Source organism: Emydura macquarii, unplaced genomic scaffold (genome assembly GCF_026122565.2).
Source record: "Emydura macquarii macquarii isolate MOO-44397 ecotype Brisbane River unplaced genomic scaffold, CSIRO-AGI_Emac_v2 contig_1790, whole genome shotgun sequence".
NCBI lineage: Eukaryota > Metazoa > Chordata > Testudines > Chelidae > Emydura > Emydura macquarii.
Window position 1 is genome coordinate 16,020,010 of NW_027131927.1, and position 24,095 is coordinate 16,044,104.

At 39.1% G+C, this 24,095-nt stretch overlaps 1 protein-coding gene across 3 annotated transcripts in view; it reads right to left on the reverse strand.

Annotated features, from left to right (window-relative positions):
* USO1 (USO1 vesicle transport factor) overlaps nt 1–24,095 on the reverse strand; it is a 67,197-nt gene that overhangs the window by 18,507 nt on the left and 24,595 nt on the right. For 2 of the 3 annotated variants that reach the window (XM_067556981.1, XM_067556983.1), the window contains exons 6-15: nt 20,979–21,081; nt 20,740–20,795; nt 19,590–19,710; nt 16,774–16,952; nt 14,210–14,350; nt 12,872–12,960; nt 10,495–10,649; nt 8,736–8,947; nt 7,449–7,469; nt 551–661 (exon numbers count right to left, since the gene is read on the reverse strand). In XM_067556981.1, coding sequence (XP_067413082.1) covers nt 551–661; nt 7,449–7,469; nt 8,736–8,947; nt 10,495–10,649; nt 12,872–12,960; nt 14,210–14,350; nt 16,774–16,952; nt 19,590–19,710; nt 20,740–20,795; nt 20,979–21,081 — 1,188 coding nt within the window. The remainder of the gene's footprint in view (nt 1–550; nt 662–7,448; nt 7,470–8,735; nt 8,948–10,494; nt 10,650–12,871; nt 12,961–14,209; nt 14,351–16,773; nt 16,953–19,589; nt 19,711–20,739; nt 20,796–20,978; nt 21,082–24,095) is intronic. The other variant, XM_067556982.1, reaches the window with a different exon arrangement.

The following is a 24,095-nucleotide window of genomic DNA, read 5'->3' on the forward strand; positions in this document are numbered from 1 at the left end:
CACTGAAATTGAGGTGTGAGAGCAGCATGTGTAGTAGGCATGCCCATGCAGTTTGAATATAGCAAACAGTGAGGATACAGTGGCACGGACCCAAGGACAGTCTAGGAACGTAAATATGTACCCAGGCTCCTGAGCCAGCTTGTATGGTGCACACTGAAGTCTGTGCCTCCACTTCTTCACTCCTATTTTTGGCATACCAGCTAGATCAAAGTTAACGTGTATTCTTATCCAAGCTGCAATTACACCAACTGCAGTGTACATTACCCTAAATTTGCAAAATTGTCTAAAACCCTCTGCAAGCAACAGCTGCCTGTGCTCAGAGGAACTATATGCCATGGCTTTTCAAGTTCACAGATTTTGACTATGCTTTGATTAGTGTCTATATGTTAACATACAAGGGACACTACCTCTTTAAGCCCCACATCTACTATCCTTCAATATTCTGCAGCATTCCTGCAAAGTTTACCTACATGAGCAAAAAATTTTAATAGTAAAAATGGTAAGATTTTTCCATTCAAACCCCTGTATTCTGTAAACATTTAAAGGATACAAATGGAATATTAGCTGGGTTGTGGAGAAAGTGTGTGACAGCAATTGGACAATTGCTTAACCAGGTACAAAGTAGCATTAATAATCCAACTCTCGTCTGCACTTTGCTGCCCTGAAATGGAAAAACTGGCTTTAATTTCTTCATATATAGTATTCAATGAAGTGTTTTAGAGGCTGTATTTATTTCAGATCCCACCCACTTTCAGCTTTAACAATAAAAAAAGAAATCAAATCTTACAAAAATACACATTTACTAGCGGTACTTAACCTAGTTATAGTGCTTTGATGAAAAGGATTAAGTCATTCACAAAAGTCTAGCATTCTTTAATGCACATCAAACCAAGATAGATATAAGGTCTGACCACACAAATTAGCATTGGAACAAAATCATGACAAGTTAGTTTGCCTTTATAATTAATGCTGGGATAACAATATTGATAACAATATTGATAAGCGGCAAAAAATACATGCAGAAACCTCTGGGGGAAGGAGCATCTCTGCATAAAAGTGCTCAGATAGCACAACTCAGCTGCAAACTTGTAAAGTGGCTTCATCTGCTGCACATATAACGTATGCCCACTATTGAAGTATTTTATCCCTGGTTGAGATTTTATTTCAAAGTAAAAACTGATTGCTACAGGGTGGTTTCTTTTTGGATATAGTAATACACAATGTAAACCCAACAGACACAAATGGAATATTTCTAAAATGCAGCCATCTTGTCTTTTAATTTACTATGCTGGAAAACTAGCTTTCTTCTGAATATCTCACCAAAAGGTTATTCATATTAATACAAAAGAAATGTGTGAAATAATATTGTTCAAAAGACTGAATTTTTGTTAAATAGTTTCAATTATTTAAAGTTCTTTAAATCCATATATGTAGGACAATGGTTTTGTGTAGTTCATTAGGTATATTTTGGTCCTTTAAAGCAGATGTTTTGTTTATTTATCATAAGATTTATCTAGCACTAAGCAACAGTTTGCATCAACTAGCTGATCCACACATTTTCTAGGCCTATAAAATACAATCATTTGCAGAGTTCTCTGGCTTCTACAACTATACTGACTAATGCTATGGGCTTCTGAAAACGAAAATGCCCTGGGAAGTGGCATTATGAAAGGCATGCACCTCTACATGAAAGTCAAATGTCAAGACACAGCAACCAAGCAAAAGTTCTCCAGCTCCCACAAAAAAGCTTCAAATAAGCATGTAGTACATCAAAGAAAGTTACAAAGGGTTAAACAGCCAGAATCTGGACAGCAAACTGGGGCACATACAAAGGCTTTGATCTACATAGGCAAGTAAAAGGAGAACACACACTGGAGGGGATGGTCACAAGAGATTCAAGGCAGTGGAGAAGAGAGTTGTTACATTTGGTCAAACCGAAAGGTGTCGTCCTTGGTTAAGTCTACGCTGCATTTCTACTTTTTAATTCTGTGTTTCAGCCACCTTAAGTTTCACTTGACTTTCATTTCACTCCATCCTCCACTCTGGTGTTCACTGTGCTTCAACATTGAAGACTGTGTTGCTTTGAGCCCTAAATCAGCACTATAAAACCCAAAAGCCATTAAAGTAAGTGCTTATCTGCCTTTAAGAACAGCCAGGCAGAGCAGCAGTGGCCAGAAGGAAGGTGGAAAGGTTCCTTCCCTGCTGCCAGCACCAATGTCAGTCACTAAAGGTGTATCAAAGTCACCACGTAAGGAGGAAAAAAGGCTAAGTTCAGAATGTGCTTTATACAAGAGCTTCTATGGTTTGAAGAGCTGCTAGGGGGCGATACCACTGAGGGAAACAGTCTCCCTCAATACTAGAAGGTAAAGTATTCCATTGCACTTGTAAGGCAGGCTATACAACAAGTCATCTATAAAACCCCACAACCGTGTGTAGTGATCTGCTGTACATTGCCTCATCACATCCTTTGTCATCTCCCTACTCCTTTACTTTGATCTTTGGGAGATGTCTCAGCACAGAGAGAATCAAATCAGCATAACCAGACTACCCAGTATTCATGTTTCTCGTTACCCCTTTTCCATGATCTGTATGTACTATACTGCGTCAACTTTCCATTTTGAGCAGTTACTTGATAGCCTCAGAGCTGCTGAACTGTTTCACTTGAGCTAAACACTTTTTGGAGGGAGGCAGTTTTGCTTTAATCTTTCCAAAATGCTGCTGCAAACTCCTTATCTTCTTCCACTGCTCAGACCTTCTCATTCTCCTATTCAAATTCCTTCACAGGCTTCTACTTGCATGCTATGTATAATTCTCTACTTTTTGGTCCTCACTTTCAAGCCCCTATCTAACTGCTCCTGCCTCTCTCAGCAGTCATGTCTTCCTACTTCTTCCTCCACTGCTGTTGCTCAAGTCTTTCACTTAACAGCTCATTTTGTATTCCCAACCCCCCTCATCTTTGTGCGCAGGCTGCTCCCTCACACTTAACCAGCTCCTGTTCCATGTGTCAGACTCTCTCAAAAAAAGGTCACTTCTTCCATAAAGCATTTCAGTGATAACAAGTCAAGTTTTTTAGTAGATGTTCATTAACAAGAAAAACTATGTAATAGCATCCAATATCTGCACACAGAAAGCCCTGTTCCCCAGAGAAAAGTATTTCCTTCCCATTTACTGTTACATTTTCCTATCCCCATCCCCCTCATTCTGTTGTCAATATGTTATGCTTTCACTAATTACATTGAAAGACCTGTGTGCAAGCACCTTGTCTTTTTTGGCCTGGTGAAGTACAACAAATTCAGACACATTGCAGGATACAGTAGTATTTTGTAGAAAGTCTACAAAAAGCACAGACTTTTCATTTGGATCTCAAAGATTTCTCTAGGAGAGAAATGCTTGAACTGGGAGAGTATGTAGTTTTTAATGCCACGTTCCCATTTCTTGCTGCTGTTGGCTGGGAGAAAAAAAGGGTGGGGGAATGGAAAATAGGTCAAAGTATCATCATATGGCAATCAATTAAATTAAGCACGGCTCGACATGCAAAGAACCTCAACACCACACAAGGCAAGTTGTTCCAGTCAATGGGGACTGGCTCTTACCCTTTATCTATGTAAGAATGGTTAGGGTGACCAGATGTCCTCATTTTACAGGGACAGTCCCAATATTCAGGGCTTTTTCTTATGTGGGCGCCTATTACCCTCCACACCCTGACCTGATTTTTCACCCTTGCTATCTGGTCACCCTAAGAATGGCATCCTTTATGTCTGAACATGAGACTTATCTCCTAGGCATCAGAAGTGACATGGCAGACTACAGGTATACTTCTGTTTAAAGGCATAACAATCAGAAACACCTTGTCAATTCCTTTCCAGAGAGACCATGGAAATAGCCTTTTGTCTAGTAACCTTTAGGGATGTATCAGCTCAGAAACTGTATGAATCTCTCTAGGCACTAGGAAGTTGGAGCAACATTAATTCCTGCCGAGTTAACTCTGCAGCAGCTCACACACAGCCAGCCACATGGTACTCTGGCAATGGCATAATGGTGCCTGTTGGAAACCCTTAACCACATTGGACAGACTCCTGCTTCCACAACTGTTGTGGTTTACCATGATCCACGGGGCTGCAAAGTTGCTTGTTTCCTTCATTTTATAGTCCCAAACCAGTCTGAGGCGAGAATTGCCAGGAAACTTCTGAATGGACTTCTGATTTGTATGGCTCTTCTGAGTCCTCAATGGGAGGGCATGACTCACGTCATGTACACTAAACATAATATTTAGCAAACCTTGAGATAGAAGAGGGATGGATGCACACAAAAAGCATTTGATAATGTTTTGTAAGGAATCTACAGACACTGGGACATGTTTATCCCTCGCTGAACTCCAGACTTCTATGGCCTGAGTTTGTCCCCACTGCTACTAATCATTCAGTACTACCTGTATTTCCAGATTACTGGAGACAAGAAAAGTCACATGAGCCAGCCAGGAGCTGTTACACACCTTTATAAAGTTTAAGTCTACATAAATATTACTGCCAAAGAAATGGCAGTTACATCACTAGAGCCTGTGAAAAGACACTGATCCCACCAACATATGTTACAACTAGGGCTCCTAATTTCAGTTTTAACTGATGAACACCAGAAAAAACATAACAAATGGCAACTCAATTTGTGTTGACTTCACCCCTTTCCCAGTGCAGTTGGTTTATATAGGTGATGCTCTGATCCCTGGCTTGTATCTAAGTACTTGTCCATATGGAGCTGTATTGCAGACTACAAGGGTGTGATTTCTAAAGCTTCCTAACATGCTGCACATTAATTGCTCCTTGTAGACCCTGCTGGGGCACGCTAAAGGTTCCCTAATGAACTTTAACATCGCTGTGTTTGAAACAGTACTATGCATATACCAAAGAGAGCATCAAAACACACACCCAATTTTGGACATCTACATAAAACTCAAAAATAGCTAAAATAACCCCCTTCCCCCTGCTGAAATGAATAAACTCAACAAAAAGAAGCCGCAATTATAAAATCTCTGGGGCAGAGATGGTCTTTATTCTGTGTTTGTACAGCACCTACACAACGCAGTCCTGGACATGACTAGAGCTTAGGCACTACAATACTACAAATAATAAACAACATCTTACTGTCATCTGTGAAAAGACAAACTCAAAACTTACATCTGACTGGACTTTTAAAAATAGAGACGCTTTTTTAAAAAATTGGCTAATCTCACCAATTCAAAGGTATTACCTCAATGTGATCATGTAATAAGACTATCAGAATGCATGAAGCACTCTTATGCATATGTTCAGAGGGCTTTCTCAATTCCAGCATTTCCTAATCTGAGAGCTTGACTTTGCAAACTTAATATCCTTTTACAATAGTTAGGATGCAATTTAATACATTTCTAAAAGACCTGAAAAAATTCAGATGCCATCATTTTGAGCCCTACTGATCCACAACTTGGTCACCAGCAGAGTTCAAACCTTTAGACCAGCAGCACAGACCACCACCACTTGAACCAACAGAGTACTGGACAGCAATAAGAAGCTGCTTCTCCCCTGTGGACCAGTCACAGAGGAGGAATGTGGAGACTGTGGATTCTCGGGTTCAATTCTAGGTTCTGAAGGGGAGAATTTTCTAATGGTTATAAAACCTTTCTGCCCATGCCCTTAACTTGTCTGCCCCCTTTGGCTCCTATCCAGCCCACATCCCTTGACTCCTGCTCATCCCCCTTCTCCCCCCCCGGGCAAAGGCCTTCCCCATCTACTCCCTCATACTCCCCTCTGCTGCGACTCACCTCCCCCACTTCCAGCTGGCTTATGTCCCCCTCTACTCTTTCCAATTCTCCGGATACTGCAACCCTCTCCTCTATGCTGTTTCTCTTCTTCTCCCTGCTGCCTGAGTGCCAACAGGTGGAGCATTGAGAGCACAGAAGAGCATTTCCCTGCTCTGTTCCTGTGCCTAGTACTACAGGAGCCTGCAGCAACAGTTGCAGGGGAAGTGTGGGCCAGCCCCTGCAGTGCTAAACGGGAACATGCCCAGTGCAGATAAAATCTTCAGAGAATTTAGCTGCCAAACTAACAAGTCTGTGTAAACAGACATCTCTCAGAGGCTCAATTTTCTTGGGCAATTTTCCCAGGTATGGCAAAAGGCTCATCTGACTCCAGTGCAACCCCCAGGGGCATGCTTCAGAGCACGGAGTTGCTACAGCTTCTAAAAAAAATGGGTATATAGTTTTAAAAACCAAATCAGAACACTGGCAAGGCAAAACATATTCTTCCTTACTTTCATTCTGGGAAGTCGCTGAAAGTTTCCAAAACCAAAAAAACTTCAGTCACACAGTTTATCTGGAGTTATAAAGCAACAGTGAACACTTCTATCATGGGAACGTCAGGCAACCTTAACAATAGGCAGGGCCACCATCTCAGCCCATGCCAAGAACACAAGCAAACAATACACGGCAGCAATGCTTAGGAAACATGTCGCTAGAGGTGATGCCTAGCTCAACAGTGCACTAACTGCAAGTGACTATGGTCTGGTCTACATGTAAAACTTAGGCTGACATAGCTACGGCACATCAGGGATGTGAAAAATCCACACCTGAGCACTGCAGTTATGACAGCCTAACCTCTAGAGTAGACACAGATAGATTAATGGAAGAATGCTACTGTCAACTTTGCTACTCTTGCTCAGGAAAGCAGAGCTTCTATAGTGATGGGAAAACCCCTTCTGTCACTATAGGCTGTATCTAAACCACAGGGTTCCGCTGCCACAGTACGGCACTGTAGCTGTGTCACTATAGTTTCTGTAATGTGGACATGGCCTGAGTCTGGCGATAAGCTCAAAATCAGACACCTACAGCTAACTGCTAGCTTCAGAAGTACTTAGTAAAAAACCCATCCTTCCTGTTTACAAATTAAGATAATCGGGGATACAATTCTGCAAAACAAATGACGACTGGAAATAGCAGCATACAGATTGACCAGAACACAGATAATTGCTAATGGAACAAATGCCCTCTAAGGGTCAAACCGGTATATATCTGCTACAGGTCATTTCCACCTCTTCCAACTAGTCAGAATGTAAAATGATTATAACAGCTCTAAATATTGATTAAATTTCACTCAAAAGTTACATTTAATTCACAGGAGGAGGAAGTGTGAATAAAATTTAGTAAATTTCAGAGCAGCTGGTGACTGTGCAATGCCCCAATGGAAAGAAAGCACCCATGGCACCCAAGATCCTCATCCCACAGTTCCTAGGAACACCACTACAGAATCCCATTGAGACACACGGAGAGAGGTTGTTATGTTAGAAGTAAGAAGTGATTGCAACATGACACTAAGTGGAAACACTTCAAAAAAGCAGTTAAAAAAAATCAGCAAAACCCAAGACAGAAAAGGCCCTGCTTGTGACAAGAAAATGCCTAAGCTATGCCAAGAAATACATACCCGTCTGTCGATCTTATCACCCTGTAAATCATATATTAAAAATTCACACATATTACTTATGAGTTTTTTGTAGAGAATTTTAGAAGCAACTCAAAATTTTCTTTTAAGATGCTAACAAAATGCAAAACTAAAAATGTAGAGGCTATTTTCTTGAAACTATTAAGTTGAAATGCATCTCAATTCAAGAACAAACCAATTTTGAGATTCCAATTCTGGCTATTTCGAGAGAGATGAATGTTTTAAAATAGTAAGTTAACATCTACAAAATCAAAGTTTCTTGTACTCAACTATCATCATTCCTATTTGTAAACATATGTAATTATGATTAGTTAATCCACTCCTTGCACTTCAGTCTTTAAAGAAACCGTATTTAGGGATGCCATATAAACAAACAGAAACAAGGACTAACAGGAAAAAGTACGATGATGTGTCTAGTGTAAACAAATATTGAGATGCTGAATAGTAAAGGTGAGGTGAAACCTTTAAATTTCAGACAAAAGAACCAAAACACAATTAAAAAGAAAAACACTTGAAAAGCTGATGAGTGATTGCCTGAATCATGTTTTGGCTTCAAACTACATACTGTATTAATGACTATAACTTTTTGTAAGTGGCAACATAATACAAAAGGGTTACCATCAACTTCAAATCTAGCCTTTTAAGACAGTGAATTAACAGTAGATTCAGGTGCTACATCTGCCTTTAAGTCCTTCTGTCTGTTAGCCGTTTTACTATCATTTTCCTTTTTAAAGGAAATAACTGTTCCCCCCCACACACACACTGCTGAATGAAAGACCCAAACAGGTGAAACTGGGCATTTGACAGCACTCTGTTTTACCTACATAAACTGAAAAGTAATTTTCCCTTATTTCTTTCAGTTACAGTAATCCTTGGTGTTTCTTGTAACAAATGTAGGCAAATCATTTCAAGATAGAAGTAGGATTGTTTTAGTTTGGTACCCTTTCAATAAGTGACTTGCATTCAAAATAGTGATGAAATAGGAATAGACTAAAACAGTGCCATTTCAAACCTAAGCCATTTGGCTCATGACAATGGACAGCAGCTTCAAATGATACTTTAAGATGGTTTATGTACTACACTGCCATTTTTATTTCAGGAGCACTTTATATTGTAGCTTAACAAGTAGCACTGATTCTACTATCGAATCTTGCTTCCACTAACACTAAGAAAATTAGCCTTTTTCTTTGAGCCATTAATATCAAAGGGAACATTTTTTTCTTAAGTGAACAGAACAGTAGCAATGATACAGTACAGTTAGCACTCTACCTGTGAAAGAATGTTGGTGCATTGTTGCAGCAAAGACACGGGAGGGTTACCAATACTTGTTGCAAGCTGAACTCTTAGCAGTTGCTCTTTCAGAGTTGCATTTTCTTGTAAAGCATGGGCCAAGGCCACAGCAGCACACCAGTTTGAGACAGAATCCGTGGAAAAGAGTCCGCCACAGAGCAGTTGGCCAGCCGACACAGAATTACCTGTAGCTACAAGAATGACAAACAGATGCTGTTGCACAAAAGCAAGCCATGACCAAGACCGTAAATGAATTTATGATATAGTAGCACAGAGGGCTCCCAACCAGGATGAGGACCTCATTGTGCTAGTTGCTGTTCTCTCTGGGCAAGTCATTTAACCTCCCTGCATCTGATTCCTCACGAGTAAAGGTGGTGACACTTTTGGAAGGGGCTCTGAACTCCACAGATGAAAAATACTAAGTGGTAAAATAGGATGACACATAGAGCTTGCCAGAAAACCTTTTAAAGATCTTATTGAGTAAATCATTAATAAGAATGTCCTTCCTGAAAGTTTTAATGAGCCTCAATACTCTGATGAGATTAACAGCCTGAATTTTGACAGACAGACAATTTATAAAGGAGTTGGATCAGTTACTTTTAAGTATCCATCCCAAAATGGATAAAAGATGTGTATGTTAAAATGGCAACAGGAAAGTCCTTGTGATCTTTAACCACTCAAAATACTGGAATGGGTCCATTTGTTTTCACACATACCTATTCACATTCATATAGTACTAGCCCTTCAAAGTTATGGCAGACAAAGACCTCAAAATCCAGCTTGTACAACTGGAAGACTGTAGAAAGGTCCCTGGTTTAATTGTAAGACAAATGAAAACTTGACTTTGATCCCCTCATGTTGTAATCTGCTTATACTTAGCCGAATGTCTATCATGGGAAGGTATACAGTGCAAGAGGAGGTGTGAAAAACACTCTGTTTTAGGGGGAGGGTTGAATCAGGGGGAAAAAAACTGTGGCATTAACACGCAATGTGTTAGACTTCCTTCCCATCATTGTACTTGTATGTTACATCCCTTTCCTTGGCGGACACCTGCCTTATTCTCTGAGGAACATACAGCAAATTTTGGATGTTTGATAAATAATGGAAAGAAACAGGGCAAGGTCACAATGACTTTTTAAAAAAGTGAACACCATTTCACATTGTACTAGGGAACGCAGCTCCAATTTTGCTACTTGATGGCTAAGATTTTGTATCTTATTAAAATTCTGCAGAATCGGATTCTCAGCCTCTTTGGAATTTAACTTGTCAGGAAACAGTTTCCCATGTACAGACCCCTCCACCTAATTGTAAAGTACAAGGCTGAAAATTATTTCTCAGACTAGAAAGTGAATGTGTAATTTATATGCCAAAGAGCAAAAATATTAATGTTTTAGTACAAGATAGCATATAGACTATAATAAACAGAAACAATCCTTCCATGTCAACTCCAAGCACAGATAACTAACCAATTTGGTATCAGTCCTTATCCTGCTAGAGCATAAATACTTAACCAAATTTTAGAGCCTGAATTCTTGTTCCTTTAACACATGAATGTTATGCATTGTCAGTTAAATTCAAGCAGTGGTCAAGTCAAAAAATTAAAACATTGGTCACAAAGTGATTTTTACATCTCTTGTTCTTGGCACTTCACTAAAGGTATGTAATATTTTATAGGAAACCTTATGTATCCAATGTATGCTAAAGTTGGATTTGTTTTTTAAATTTTCAAGTTGCATACCATCTATGGTTGACGGTAGAAGTGTTGAAACAATTTCTCCTTGTCCTTTTTGGTTTTTGTATAAGAAACACTGGAAACAGTAAAGAACAGCGCAGCGCAGTACAAATGGTTGCCTTTCATTCACCATGGACATCAGAAGTACAACAATTGCAGGCCTGTTTTGAAAGACAGACAGATCATTAGCAGAAAAAGTCACAAAATCAATACAGTTGCAGTTATTGTACAGGATAGGCTCAGGATTGGGGTAGCAGGAATACTGAGCTTAGATATAGGTGTATCAACTGTATTGAAACATCTGTTAGGTCTTGTCTATACTAACAAAAAATCAGACTCGTAATACAGATAGACTCTGCTCTGGCACAGGGCATCAACTGATCGTGATACAGGACCAGAGCTGTAATGCTTTTAGTGTCGCATTTACCTGGAAATGTGTATTGGATATCTGTAAGTCATATATTTTTTTTTTAAATCCTATTTAACAAGTACCACTGGAATATCTATATTTAAGGGGCTGATTTTCTCTGGATATAGAAATCTCTTTTAAAAAGATGGCCCAAGAACAGAAGCAATGTCAAGCATTTAAGATGAAAAGTAAAAACTATATTTTTACAACTATGTTTTGGGGTTATTTGATGCAAAAAAAATTGTTGTGCTGAATGTTATAATTGCAATGCGCCAATGTGTATCATCAGATGTATTTTTACAACTGAAATGAAAGGTTTGACATCTAAGACGCTACAGCAGAGCTACCTGCTAGGCCAGGTAGGAGAAAAAGCTTTGTACACGTTAACAGAATGTCACAGCAACTCTTTCAGATGCTGCTTCTACTTAATACCTTAGTTCCTTGGCAAGTTATATTTATCAGCTTTAGTTCTAAATAAGGTTTACCATATATTGGGATATTTATCTTTAAAAGGTAACTGGATTTTCAGGTTTAAACACAAAATATTTTTCTTTCACTATAGTACATTTTGTTTATTATGTTTATCATGGAGTAATAATGGGAGAGCAAAGAGACCTGCTGGATCATCCACTCCTATCTCCTGGCCAGTGCATGATTATTTCCTACAGGACTTTTCTATAGTATTTAGTCCTGTCTAGCACCAAAAGCTCATACAATGAGGCTTTTCCACTACTTAACAGATCTTGCTATAAGGAAATTCTTCTCATTATATAGGCAACCAGAATGTTCTTATTTTGTATTCTATTCCATTACTCTGACTACTTGTATCTTCAAGTACAACACTGAATTCCTCTCCCTGCTTGGTATTTCCATCATTCAAATAATTGACAGACCTATTTTTCCCCTTCCTAATTGCTTAGTTGAGTTATTCATATTAATCCATTTTCATGTTTTACCGGAGATCAGTCTCTTCAGCTCTGATAGCTTGTTACTGTTCTCCCACATGTCAACATCTTTATAGTAGGATGTGTTCAAATCTGAATACAATATTCAGATGCCGTCACAACAGAGCTGGACAGAAAATCTTACTTCTCTACTCTAGGTCATAAAGCCTTGCCATAGGTAGCCCTACACTGCACTGGATTTAAAAAACTGCTGTAGCAAGTTGCAAATTCATGTCCAGTTTGCTGCTGCTCATCTCACACTTTGCAGGAATGCTGCTTTATAAGTTCTCCTCTCAGTGAATATACGTGGTGCATGGTAGAATAATTTCTCCTAAACGTACTGGCTTGCCTCCTCTCACCCACCTCAATCAGTGTCATTCTGTCTATTTTTCTGTCTATACTGCAGCTAAAAACCTGTGGCTGGCCCATGCCAACCGACTCAGGCTTGCAGGGCTCCGATTAAGAGTCTGTTTAATTGCGGAGTAGACATTCAGGCTCAGGCTGGAGCCCTGGCTCCAGGATCCTGTGCTGGGGGAAGGGCCCCAAAGCCTGAGCTCCAACCTAAGTCTGAACATCTGCACCACAATTACACACACCTATAGTCCAAGCTCCAAGAGCCCAAGTCAGCTAACACGGGCCAGCTGCGAGTTTTTAATTGCATAGATATATCCTGAGTCTCTTATTTATTCTCTCTCCTTTCATTGGCCGTGACAGCTCCTCAAATTCAGTTTCCACAGCTGTCATTAATGTACTGTTAGTTTCCTTTTCTAGATCATGAAGGAAGGTGTTAAGTGAGACCCGTTCAAAAGCCATGCTGGGTAGACATAGTCACACTTAAATTAATGCATGCTTGATAATCCTTCCATTGAGAAGCCTTACTTTGATGCAACCTACTGTAGCCTTAAAATATTAAATAAAATACTCCCTTTCTGACTGATTAGTGATTCTAAATGGAAGCTATATTAACTTGCTATTTCCCATGCCAAATTAACTTTGTTTGATAAAGGGTTAAGCATTTTTCTTCCCCTACCTCGGTGGATTTGAAGGTGCATTTACAGAAGCAAAGTAGTCTTGGTTTATTTGGCGTCCTCGAATGACTTCTGACACAGTGTTAATGGTCTAAAAGAGAATAAGCAAGCCACACAAAGATGACATAGAAATAAACATATAAAAAAAAAAGTGCAATAAGCTAATTCCTACAACAGTCAAAATATTTATGGAATACACTGACTCAGATACAAACTTTTTAACATTGTATTTGAAAATATTAGGACAGTCTATTTTAAATTTAGAAGCCCTTACTTTGATGAGAAAGTGCAAGGATGCCAAATATCCTTTGATTTTAACGGTATTAGTCATTTAGGAAAGTAGAAAGGATACCCTGAACATGTCTCAGAAAGGTGTAGATTACAGAGGGAAGCTGCAAATTCAGGAGGCACGGAGGTGCAAGGCTGCTGCCTAACCCCTCGATCTTTTGAAGACCATCATGTAACAGAAGAAAAGTAACTGCAGGATGCGTCACACATGAGATGGGATATGGCACACAGCATTTTCAGTAGTCTAGGTTACTTGAGTCAGCTTACTAGGTTACCACAGAAAACTAAGCTAAAACCAGGTTTATGTTGGAGGTAAATTACCGAGAGTAAGCAGTGAGATTGAAGTGATTTAGTCAACTAAAGCTCTTTGGAAGGTAGCCAACAGTGAAATGGAGGCAAATCGCAAATGAAAGAAGCTAAGAGGGTTGTTATATACCGTCATCAGAAGTGATGCTAGACAAACATCTTTTGGATACCTAGAGTTAAAAATGCAACTGCTATGATAAACATTTCAAGCACATTTGACAAGGCTCCTATGTTAGAGGTGGGACAATCACTGGGATTCACCTGACCTAGTTAGTGTCTTCAGGGATTAATTGTCCTCCTCTTAACCTGGTAAGGGACTTCCCAGAAGTTAGAAAAATACATCTATTATTGCAGCTGTGCAAACTCATGCTCACTTGTTCACACTGCTACTGAAGGTCAGGAAAAAGACAAGAGACCAAATGACTATGGGATTACTTAACCCCACAAAAACAGTGAGCAAATCAAGTTACCTTCCACTAAATTTAGAATTCACACACATTCACACACACACTTCAAGTTAGATTCAAGAAACAAAGTAAGTTTTAGTTCCCATTGTTTTACAGAGCTGTTCCTCTAATGTATATACCATTGCATGGGAAGGAGAAAACAGAAATTTCTCAAACTTCCAAAACTGACAGTTGAGGAATATTAAATTAATCTAATATGATTTCAGTGTATACATATAGCTAGATATTCTCATGTACTACTGTTTTCCCACTCCTTGGCTACCTCCTCTCCCTACTTACCTCTGTCAGAATGTCAGCAGGAACTCCAGTTGCCATCAGGATTGTGCAAAGTTGCTGCAATAACCCACAATGAAACATGGTTTTTTGACAACTGCTGGTGGCACCCGGTGGGTTTGTGGGAGAAACCAGAACCCGTACAAGCTGCAAAGAAGAGAAATGCACATTTGTGTAGAGACAAAGTGAATCCTGGTGTTAAACACTGATTTCATGCACCTGTGAAAACTGAAGGAGGTCGCTGTTTCTCTTCCTTAGGCTTGGTTCACATGGTGAACAAGAGAAAATGAGAATTACTGTACAAAACAGTCAATATCCAAGTAGCATTTGAAGACTATTGAAACTGCTGAGAGAATTTAAGTAGAAAGTTACCTAAATTGGAATCTAGCCAGGACACGCAAGTCAATTCTACTCTTCAAAAAGAATGCAGCTTTTAATTACCACAAATGGCCAGGACCCTTTTTCGTCTTACATTCGTAAAACTACCATTGGATTAGAAGTTAAAATAAAACTCAACACCCAAGGATTCCTTCGAGATTCTGAAATGGCAGAGCCCGCTGCTTGTGTTGAAACTATCTGAGGAATTTAAACTACATATCCAAATTTCACAACTGTGCTACTTGTGCACATAGTTCTGTCATAAACTGAATCTAGTAACTTTTCACAAGAGGGCAGCATTCCTTCAGAGTAAATTATCAAGTTTCATTGTTCTTAAAACAGTTGCCATTAGTTAGAATACAGAAAAAAATCCTAATTGGCACCTCAGTAAAAACAGAAGTGCCAATTAAGTAATCGCCCCAGTTATGAATTCACTGTGAAGGCAAATTCCATATACTTTACAAAGGCATCATAAACACGCATGAGATATATACTTTGCAAGAGCTTCAAACAACTGAGTCACTTTTTTAATAAATTAATTGAACAATAGGTATAATGCTAAACATTAACACGTTTTTAAAAGTCATTTACCAAAAGTTTTTTCAAAATATTTTAAAGAGCTGAAATGTAACTAAAAATGACAACATTCATAACACATTATATAGTGCTAAATAATATAGCTGGAATTAATTGATTTTTTAGTTAACAGTGGTAGACCAATATGGTTTTTTCATTGCAAGACACCAACTGCTGCTATGGTTTAACAGTTTCTTGTATACAAGAGATGAATAGCGCATGCGTGCATTTGCAGGTGGAAATCCCTCTATCAAAACCAAATAAAAAATGAAGCCTACTATTATTCTTCTAATAGTTTTTAAGGATGTATCTTGTGTTCATTCCTTTTTCCTATACACTACATACTTTCGAGAACTTTTGTATTAGGAGTATTTGACTTCGCTCAAATTCTAGTTGTGACATATTGATAGTTACAATTCCAAAAGAGGTTCCAGGGTGTTTATGTAATATATTTTACATCTCTGCCACCCTTTGCTGTGGGGAGACTAGTAAACATGCCTATGGCATTCAGTAATATTCTGACTACAGAGACTGTATTCACATTGGCATGCTGAACACATCCAGCATCCAATATCATGGTAAAGATGCTACCCCCAATATTTGGCTTCCACAGGCTGCTAGACCTCTGTGCTGTACATTTTCACTTGCCATGACGTTTAATGGAGGTCTTTACAAAGGACTACTCCTGTACAATTCAAACCAAGCACTGAAGACTCACCTCTTATATTCTTTCAACTATGGTAAGAATGATACCAGGAGTTTATTTGTAAAATAGTGGTAACACTTCCAAACTCTACAGACAAAACCTAAGTCTGTCCATTTGAGATGCTGCTTACGGCAGACTGTGCAAAATGTTTCAATGATGATCACGTGTGATCAGCTGATTCCAGACGGTTTGGACACACTCCGCTGACCAGGGGGCTAGACTTACAATTAAAACACCCAATCTTAAACTGGGAAATGCCAATACAGAGTGATCAAGCATGCAACCTTAAAGTATTCTTAACACAGTTTTATGCATGAATGCCATACGAAAGGCAGAATGAAGACAGCCTGAAATCAGAGCCAAGTGATCATACAGCATCTTGTGACCTTCCGAAGACCCTTACAAGAGCCAAACTCTCTCCTGTGACCTGGGAGAAAAAGAAAAACCCCAAGAACTTGAAAAAAAGAGTTAAACACTTCTGTGTGACTATTCCCTTCACTCCCAAGTGAAAGAGAAGATTACTGTTAATTGAATTATTAAAAATACTTGCACTTTTTCAGTTTACTCTGTAGATTTGACAGAGCTCTATGCACACTTTCACTGTCTGATGTTACACACGGCAACCAGGGAGAGAAAGAATGAGAATTACACACAGCAAGAGCAGACAGAAAGAATCAGTTACCCATTCTTAAAATAATAATGGGCAAATGATGATCAAACCATACAAGTTGTCAGAAGTGCTCTGGGTATGTGTAGTTGAAGGTATCTTTATTGTGGGTTTGTTGGTTTTTTCCCCCTTCAATTGACTAGATTTAGTCTTGCCACGAATGCAGAAAAATAGTGATTTAGAGAGCAGAAGAAAGTATGTAAATTCTTAGCACTGTTTCCAGCAAGTCGAAAGTTGTTTTACCTGCAACATTAGATGAAGGTTAGTTACTTTCTGAGCCGACCAACCAGAGTTGTCATCTCCAACTTCAAACCAAGGTTTCATACGCTGAATGTACGAACCTTCTTTAAAGAAATTCTGATTGGAATTATTGTTCTTTAACAAATTTTGTAACAGGAGAAGACAGTCTTCCACTACTATTCCTGGAAAGATAAGAGGTAAGGCAAGGATTAACTGAGAAAAAGTGAAAGATATTCCATCTCCAGAGGACTAAGACCTTCCAGGTATAGCAGAACAGAATACTTCCTGTCAATTAATTCTAGCAAGGCCAACTTCAGTCTAGTAGAGAGCCACATGTAACAAGACACCACACTGAAATCTCCAAGGAGGAAATGCACTGGAGAAGTGTTAATGTGTTTCATGGTAGTGACAGAATTATGGCTCTTCCATAATTCTAAAAAGAAATGCATTTGTTAAGAAAATGTGCACTGTGTATAATAAAAAGGTTTCTTGTGGCAATGAAAATTCAATCTTTTGGGGGCTTTTTTAGTGGCTTGAAGTAAGTTGATGTCTCTATTCCAGGAATAGGCTTCTGCAGTCTCCTTTTCCACAGCAACAGTAAAGAAAGATAAAGACAATCCTAAATACACTAGTATGACACCAGTGATCCAAGGGAAGGGTTTTACTGTAGTAATTCTTACTGGGTAATCCACTAGCTCTATTCAGGGACTAAGACTCAACATTCTCTCCTCTCATTTCAAAGTTATTTCTAATTTAAACTTTTGAAAGAGAGGAGAAGACCTTCTTAGACCTAATTAGCAAGATAATCTAATTTAAATGGAGCTGGCATGGCACTGAGGACACGGAAAACAAGCAATAATGCCCAAAATCTGTGTACAGAGAAAAAGGATCTGATTAAAACATTAGGCTGAGCAATTTATGAAAGGGGCAGAATGACTGGTGACAAAGCCCTCCTGGTTTCTGTGCTGTTCAGCTGGTATCAAATCTGATTTACTGATACAGAGGCTTAAAAGTTAATTCCCTCGCCTTGTGAAAAAGATAGGCATGGGTGTGTAGCATTAGGGTAGTGAGCAACAGGGACCGGCTGTTTGACAGCATTCCCCTACTACTCATGCTATGTAACCCATGCCTCAGGAAGGTCATAGTGAAGATAATCAAACCTGAAGTGGCGAAATAGGAGGGAAGAGAGCAGAGAGAGCTTAGTGCTTCTGAAAATAGGTACCATCTCTGCAATTTTCTCATTCACTTTTTCTTTCTTCAAACTATTAGAAATATTTCTCATGACATCATTATCTACTTAACAATATCCTTTGAGTCTAAACATTTTTGACCCTTCCATCATAACATTGGCAATGGCCTGCCAACTTCCCTCATCCCAAACAGCTGTTACTGTTTATTATCCCCCTGGGTTTTTAGCATGACATAGCTTACGTGAGGAGTGCTACAACATTCTCAATCTCTATTCATTGCATCTTGTCTAGGACAAGAAGTTTGGATATGCAGTGTGGTGAGCCGCAAGTTTTAAGCTGAAGACGCAAGGAAAATGGACAGCATTTCTTACACTAGCTGTTTGGGATGGCATTTTCCCTTCACCTCCAATGCCACAGACTGTTTAAATCCAGAATGACTGTTTTTAGAATAAGGGGTAGGTGGCAGTAGTTTGTTATTCTGTGTATTTACAGAGGTATAAAGAATGGTTACTTACACTGTGGTAACCATGGGTCTCCAACATGCTGTGGTCAGTATGGACCCCACTGTAGGCATGCATACCCATACATCTTACTCAGGAAGGTGATGATAGAGGGTGGGTCATGAAATATGCAACTACAGCATCTCGAAAAATCCCAGTTACTGTGGAAAAGTGATCATTCTTTCTTGTTTGAGTATGTCAGTGTGGATCCCACCGTAAGTGACTGGCAAGCAGTGTCTCATCAGGCTGGTGAGAATGAGGAGTTTCAGCTACATCAGTCAAATAATGATTGTAGAACTGCTTACCTGAGCTTAGCATCTAACCTAGCAACTAAATACAAGACTCTGTTCAACAGCAGGTTACATCACATTGCTGCCTTACAGTTGTCTGATGCTGGCACATTCTGAAGCAGGCAGAGGATGTTGCATGCACTGTACTAGAGTGAGCTTTCACAGTCAGTGGAAGAGGTGCACTGCTGTGTTACTCATTTCAACATTCTCTGGGAAGAGGTCACTTGACCGTTAGAATGTCAATGTGTGACTACAGACAGACTGAATGGTTTGGTCCTGTCCATGTAATAAAGGAAAGTCCTGTGTAATTTCTTTCCCCCCAGTGCCGAGTTGGCTTCGGGAAGAAGACAGGTAGGTTGATTGACTAGTTTAGATGACTTCGGGTGATGTCTGAACACCACCTTGTCCCTACGGACTGCCACATCAGGAGGTTCAGCCATAAGAGCCTGAAGATTACTCACCCACCTGGCTGTCCATTCTTCTGCACATGCACACTCACCGTGGGATCCACACGGATACATGTTCAAAGAAGAATTTATGTCTGCAAATCTCTAATGGAAGTCCTCAAAACAGAATCCAAGATCCTAGAAGTTGTATACTTGCTCATTCCCACCACTTTTAATATGATCCTACCATATGTACGTGGCCCTTTACTAGCCACATTGCACTGGTAACTCCTGAAAGTCACTGACTGTGACCATCTGATGTTTCACTCTATGGTTTCTATATTAGAATCTCAAGATTTTTTCTTGTTTACTTTGATTGACCCAAGCATTTCAATAGCCCTAGAATTTTATCTCCATCACCACCTCGTGAGTAAAGCAACATTCAGTTCATACCTCCATCACTGTTCCCTTCATCTGTTACGATATCCAGCAGTCTCTCAAATGCATTTTCAAAAGCAACTATTTTCTGAATGGCTGCATTGCTTTTCGTCAGCTGCTGTAGTAACAAGACTCCCTTCAGGAAGGAGATAAATATAGTGAGTAGACAAAGCTTCACTAGAAGAAGAACATTAGCTTTAAAGAAGTACTCTCCTCAATAGTTATAATACGTTAGCAGTGTAAATCTTGGTGGGGATTACCGGATATAATTTTATATAATGCATATGGCAAACTGCATCAAAACCTACCACTGAGTGTGTGAAGTACTGAGGAATGCTTCAAACTTAGTTCTAAACAGCAATGTAAAAAACTGCTAAAAGAAAGAATTAAGACAGGAAGTGGCTATAAAAACTAAAACTATCATATATAGAGCAGCACTCCACAGTAATGTGGGGTGTGAGATTTTGGTGGGGAAAGAGGAAGGACAGAGCAGAACTAGACAGTGAAGGAGGGAGATAAGACAGAGGCAAATTGACAACAGAGGAAATATAGGTAAACAAAGAAGAACCTGTAATTATTGTGTAAAATTTGAGATGAGCAACATGTATTAGCTCTCAAAACAATAAGTCTGATGTTTGAACCAAAAAAAGAGGTGATTCAGAACTGCTGAGTTTTATATGAGCAACCATCTATCTTGGAAGCTCATTTTGTATGAATTTATTTAATTTAACCTAGAATTAGTGACGGCACAGATCAATGTGTTTACAAATACTAAGGTCATAGGGATTTTTTCCATTCATAGAGAAAACATACAAATTGAATTTTCATGCTGTCAATCGCATCAAATTGCTACAATTATAACAAAAATGCTTTTAAACTAGCTATCACCAAGTAACGCAACCAAAATAAGTGGGGATGTATGAAAGGAACTTTGTGGTTCTTCGAGCTACTGATGCAAATACCATCTGGCACAAAGACTGCATCTGTCCAAGGGACATGCTAACCCATTCCTTTCAAGCCTCTCCAGAACACACAGACACTGAAGCAGAAGGGATAAGCGGAAGGTGAGTGTAGCATTACAGAAACAATGCAGTGGAGAACTTCTAGTTATGAAGCTCTAAATTTATGTACGAGCATGATCGGAATACCTTTGTTCTGTACTTACATCATTCCGTATCACTTCCCTAGAATCTGCGAGTAAATCCATGAGTCTCGAGACACCTGAAAAAGCAAGCAGTCACATGATGTGAATTACCATAAGCAGTTTAATAAAGAACACCAAAATGTAATTTTTGTGAAGTCACTTCAAGAGTTGTTGTAATGCTATGTTAGAAGTGTCCATCTGCACTGACATTTCACTGAATTTCCAGTTGAAGTTGGCCAGTGACAAACCAAACTACTTACCCATGGGACTGACAAGAATTATCTGCTGCACCTGGGGTCCTTGCTGCTTTAACAGTGATGTAAGAAGTTTCACTCCAGGCCAGCGAACGTGGAAGTCAAATTCCTGCAATGATATACACAATCATTGTTCATTAAACAATGAATCCATGAGCATTTCACTCTTGGAAGTGACCTACACAGTGACTTTAAAAACAGGATAGCTATATGACTGGGTGCCAAATGGTCCTAATGTAGATGGACATTCATCACTGTAACCAGGTCCCTTTCCCCCAGCTGCTCTGTAACAGCGCACATGCTGCAGTCAACTCTCACCCCAATCTTGGTTTTTCCTTTAAATAGTAACATAACTACCAGTAGCTTCAGCACCAGCAATGCTCAAGCCACACCCCAGGTCTACTGTCTTCAAAAGCAGCTCCTACTGCTCATAAATCTAAGTGTGTTAGTGATACACCTGTATCCTCCCCATCTCTCCCCAGCAGGATGCTAAGAAGGTGGGGTATTCCAGCAAATACTGCCAGCCAGCCTGCTAGGCCTCACCTACATGAGAAAGTTACACTGATGTAACTAAATTTCTTAAAACACAGATTTATTTGAATTGGTATGAATCCGTGTAGACTCTTATTTTGGTTTAGTTTAAATAATTCATAACTGATTTAAAGTAAACTAAAGAGTGCCCATATGGGGGTTTGTACTAATGTAACTAAAAAAAATTTTTTTATTTTTTTTTTAAATTCCCGCACCTTGAGTTAAACTAGAGTCACTTTCATTTAGATAAGGCCTTGGCTTTTTTTAAAAAAAATTATTTTTCTCCCAGGTCATGCTAAATGCATTTTCCTTCACACTGGATAACCACCAGCCCCCATTTGGTGCACTGTCCCAGCATCCTCTCAGCTGATGTCACGCCCACCACAGAGCCCCATACGGCATGGGAACTGGGCTTCGAAGTAAAAATTTCCACCATCTCCTTAAACAGACTAGAGAGTTCCTAAAGCTTTTGTACCCAAAAAGTTTTTTTGTTGTTGTTTCATTAAAAAAAAAAAAAAAAAAAAAAAATTTGGCATCACTAGCAGAGCGTCCTGAGGAGTCACACTGCACAGGAGCCAGTGAGACTGGAAGAAGGATGGACTTTTTTCCCATAAGACTTTTGAGTAACATGAAACACTCTCAACCCCTTTGGGCTAATCAAAGCATTTCTGACGATTTTAAAATTCTTTGTATACAATTTAGTTTCAGCAACTCCATATCGCTCAACCAATGAGCTCCATCTATTTTCAGCAAAGGCCAATGAGATGATAGGTCAGTCCACATCAATTCATTTATTTCTTGGCCTCTGTAAAGACTATCAGGAATGCTGTTCGTGATGGGATATTTCCCATGTGGCCACCAGGCCATTCAGTACTGGACTGAGGTCACCAACTCTTATCCAACAAGACAGCAAACAGCCATCAGAGAGCAATGACTGTGAAACAGCCTGGATTGTACCTGAGCCAATGACCTAAATTAAGATTTTCTATCCCCTTACCACTCCCTGAAGCTGTCCAATCTATTTTAGCCCATCTTTGAAAATCTCCTTTAAGCAAAGTAATTATTTTCTCTAGTTTTCACTATAAAAATCTGACTGATAGAATGGTGGGAAGGTATCGGTTCATCTGTAGCTGCTACATAGTTTGAGTCTGCCTACCAGAAAGGATTATGACCACTTAGATTATGTAACTGAAGTGCATAAAAGGAGAGATCTGGCATTCAACGGCTGGGATAAGAAATGGACCAAAAATAGAGAAGGAGTTCCATGACTACCAGCTACATATTGATGGATTTAAAATGTCTCATAAATTGTACTAATCTCTAGTACAAATTAGTACTAGTCTAGTCTAATACTCATCTGTACAAATGCACAGAGTAGAAGGGCTGATAATATCTAATCAGACTATTTTTAAAAGGTGAATACAGACAAGCTACCAATGTTCCGTTTTTATTATTAATAATGGATAATGATAGGTTCATTGCATATCTGGCGAACTATTTTCCCTATGACCAATGATTTGGGGCACCAATGATATGGAGGTATCCACCAGGAACACCCACCACCAAAAATAAGGCCTCTTCAAGGTGTCTCAAGTTCATTTTGAAAATCTTGGCCAAAGCTATTTATAAATTAAATTCAGCTATTCACATTCCTGATTTCTCCTCTGGTTTTCTAGCTCTGATGGGCAGATGGTTAAATTACTGGCATCAACTTGTTGAGCAAGTTGCTACCCAACATAAGTATGTATATCAAGGCATTACTTTAGTATTTCTGAAGTGCCCTTCACTGCCACTTAGCAACCTGAATATGATTGTGTTTACAAGTCAAATAATTAGGCTTAGGAAACAGTTCCATTTTATCAGATTTTTCAACAACTTAATTGTAAGCCTTAGAAGTACAATTTTAGTGGTTTAATTTTGAGTACATACTATGGTGAATCTCTCACTAGGAAGAAGTGCTTGTTTCTACAGAGCATTACTACCTTGTGTATCTCATCCTATTAACTGTTCACAAAGTCATTTTCTCAATTTGTATCGCTGCTTACTCTGAAGCTAAACTTCAGGCATTAAGATTTAGATTCAAATATACTGACTATTGTACACAAGTGAAAGCTTGATGAAAGGCATTAACTTTCAGTGTTCTACAGGAAAGATGGCTAGTGTGGTTTTTTTTTCCTGCAAGTATACACAATGACGAAATACAAATGATTATAAAATGTAATTAACTAGATTAAGTAGAGTGTTTTAAATCCCTGTTTTTGCAAAGTTTAATTGTAAAAAAAGAAAATTCAGCTACCTGTCTACCAGTGTAAGTAACTAGAAGCAGTCCTCTGAAACAGACAACAACGGACAACAAGCTAAAACCAACATCAGGTCATTGACTCGTAAGACTAACACAACGTATGTTTTGATTGGTGCAATGAGCTGCCTAAAAAGTGCTCATCTTGCCTATTTAAGAGGCAACTGGATTCATAGTAACGTCTCATTTTCATTTTGTGACAGGCTTCATTTGCGCTCACTTAACCCGTCCTGTAAAAATTAACTCAGTGTGGATGAGAGCACTTGCCCTTTGCTGCGGAAGTGCACTTTTCT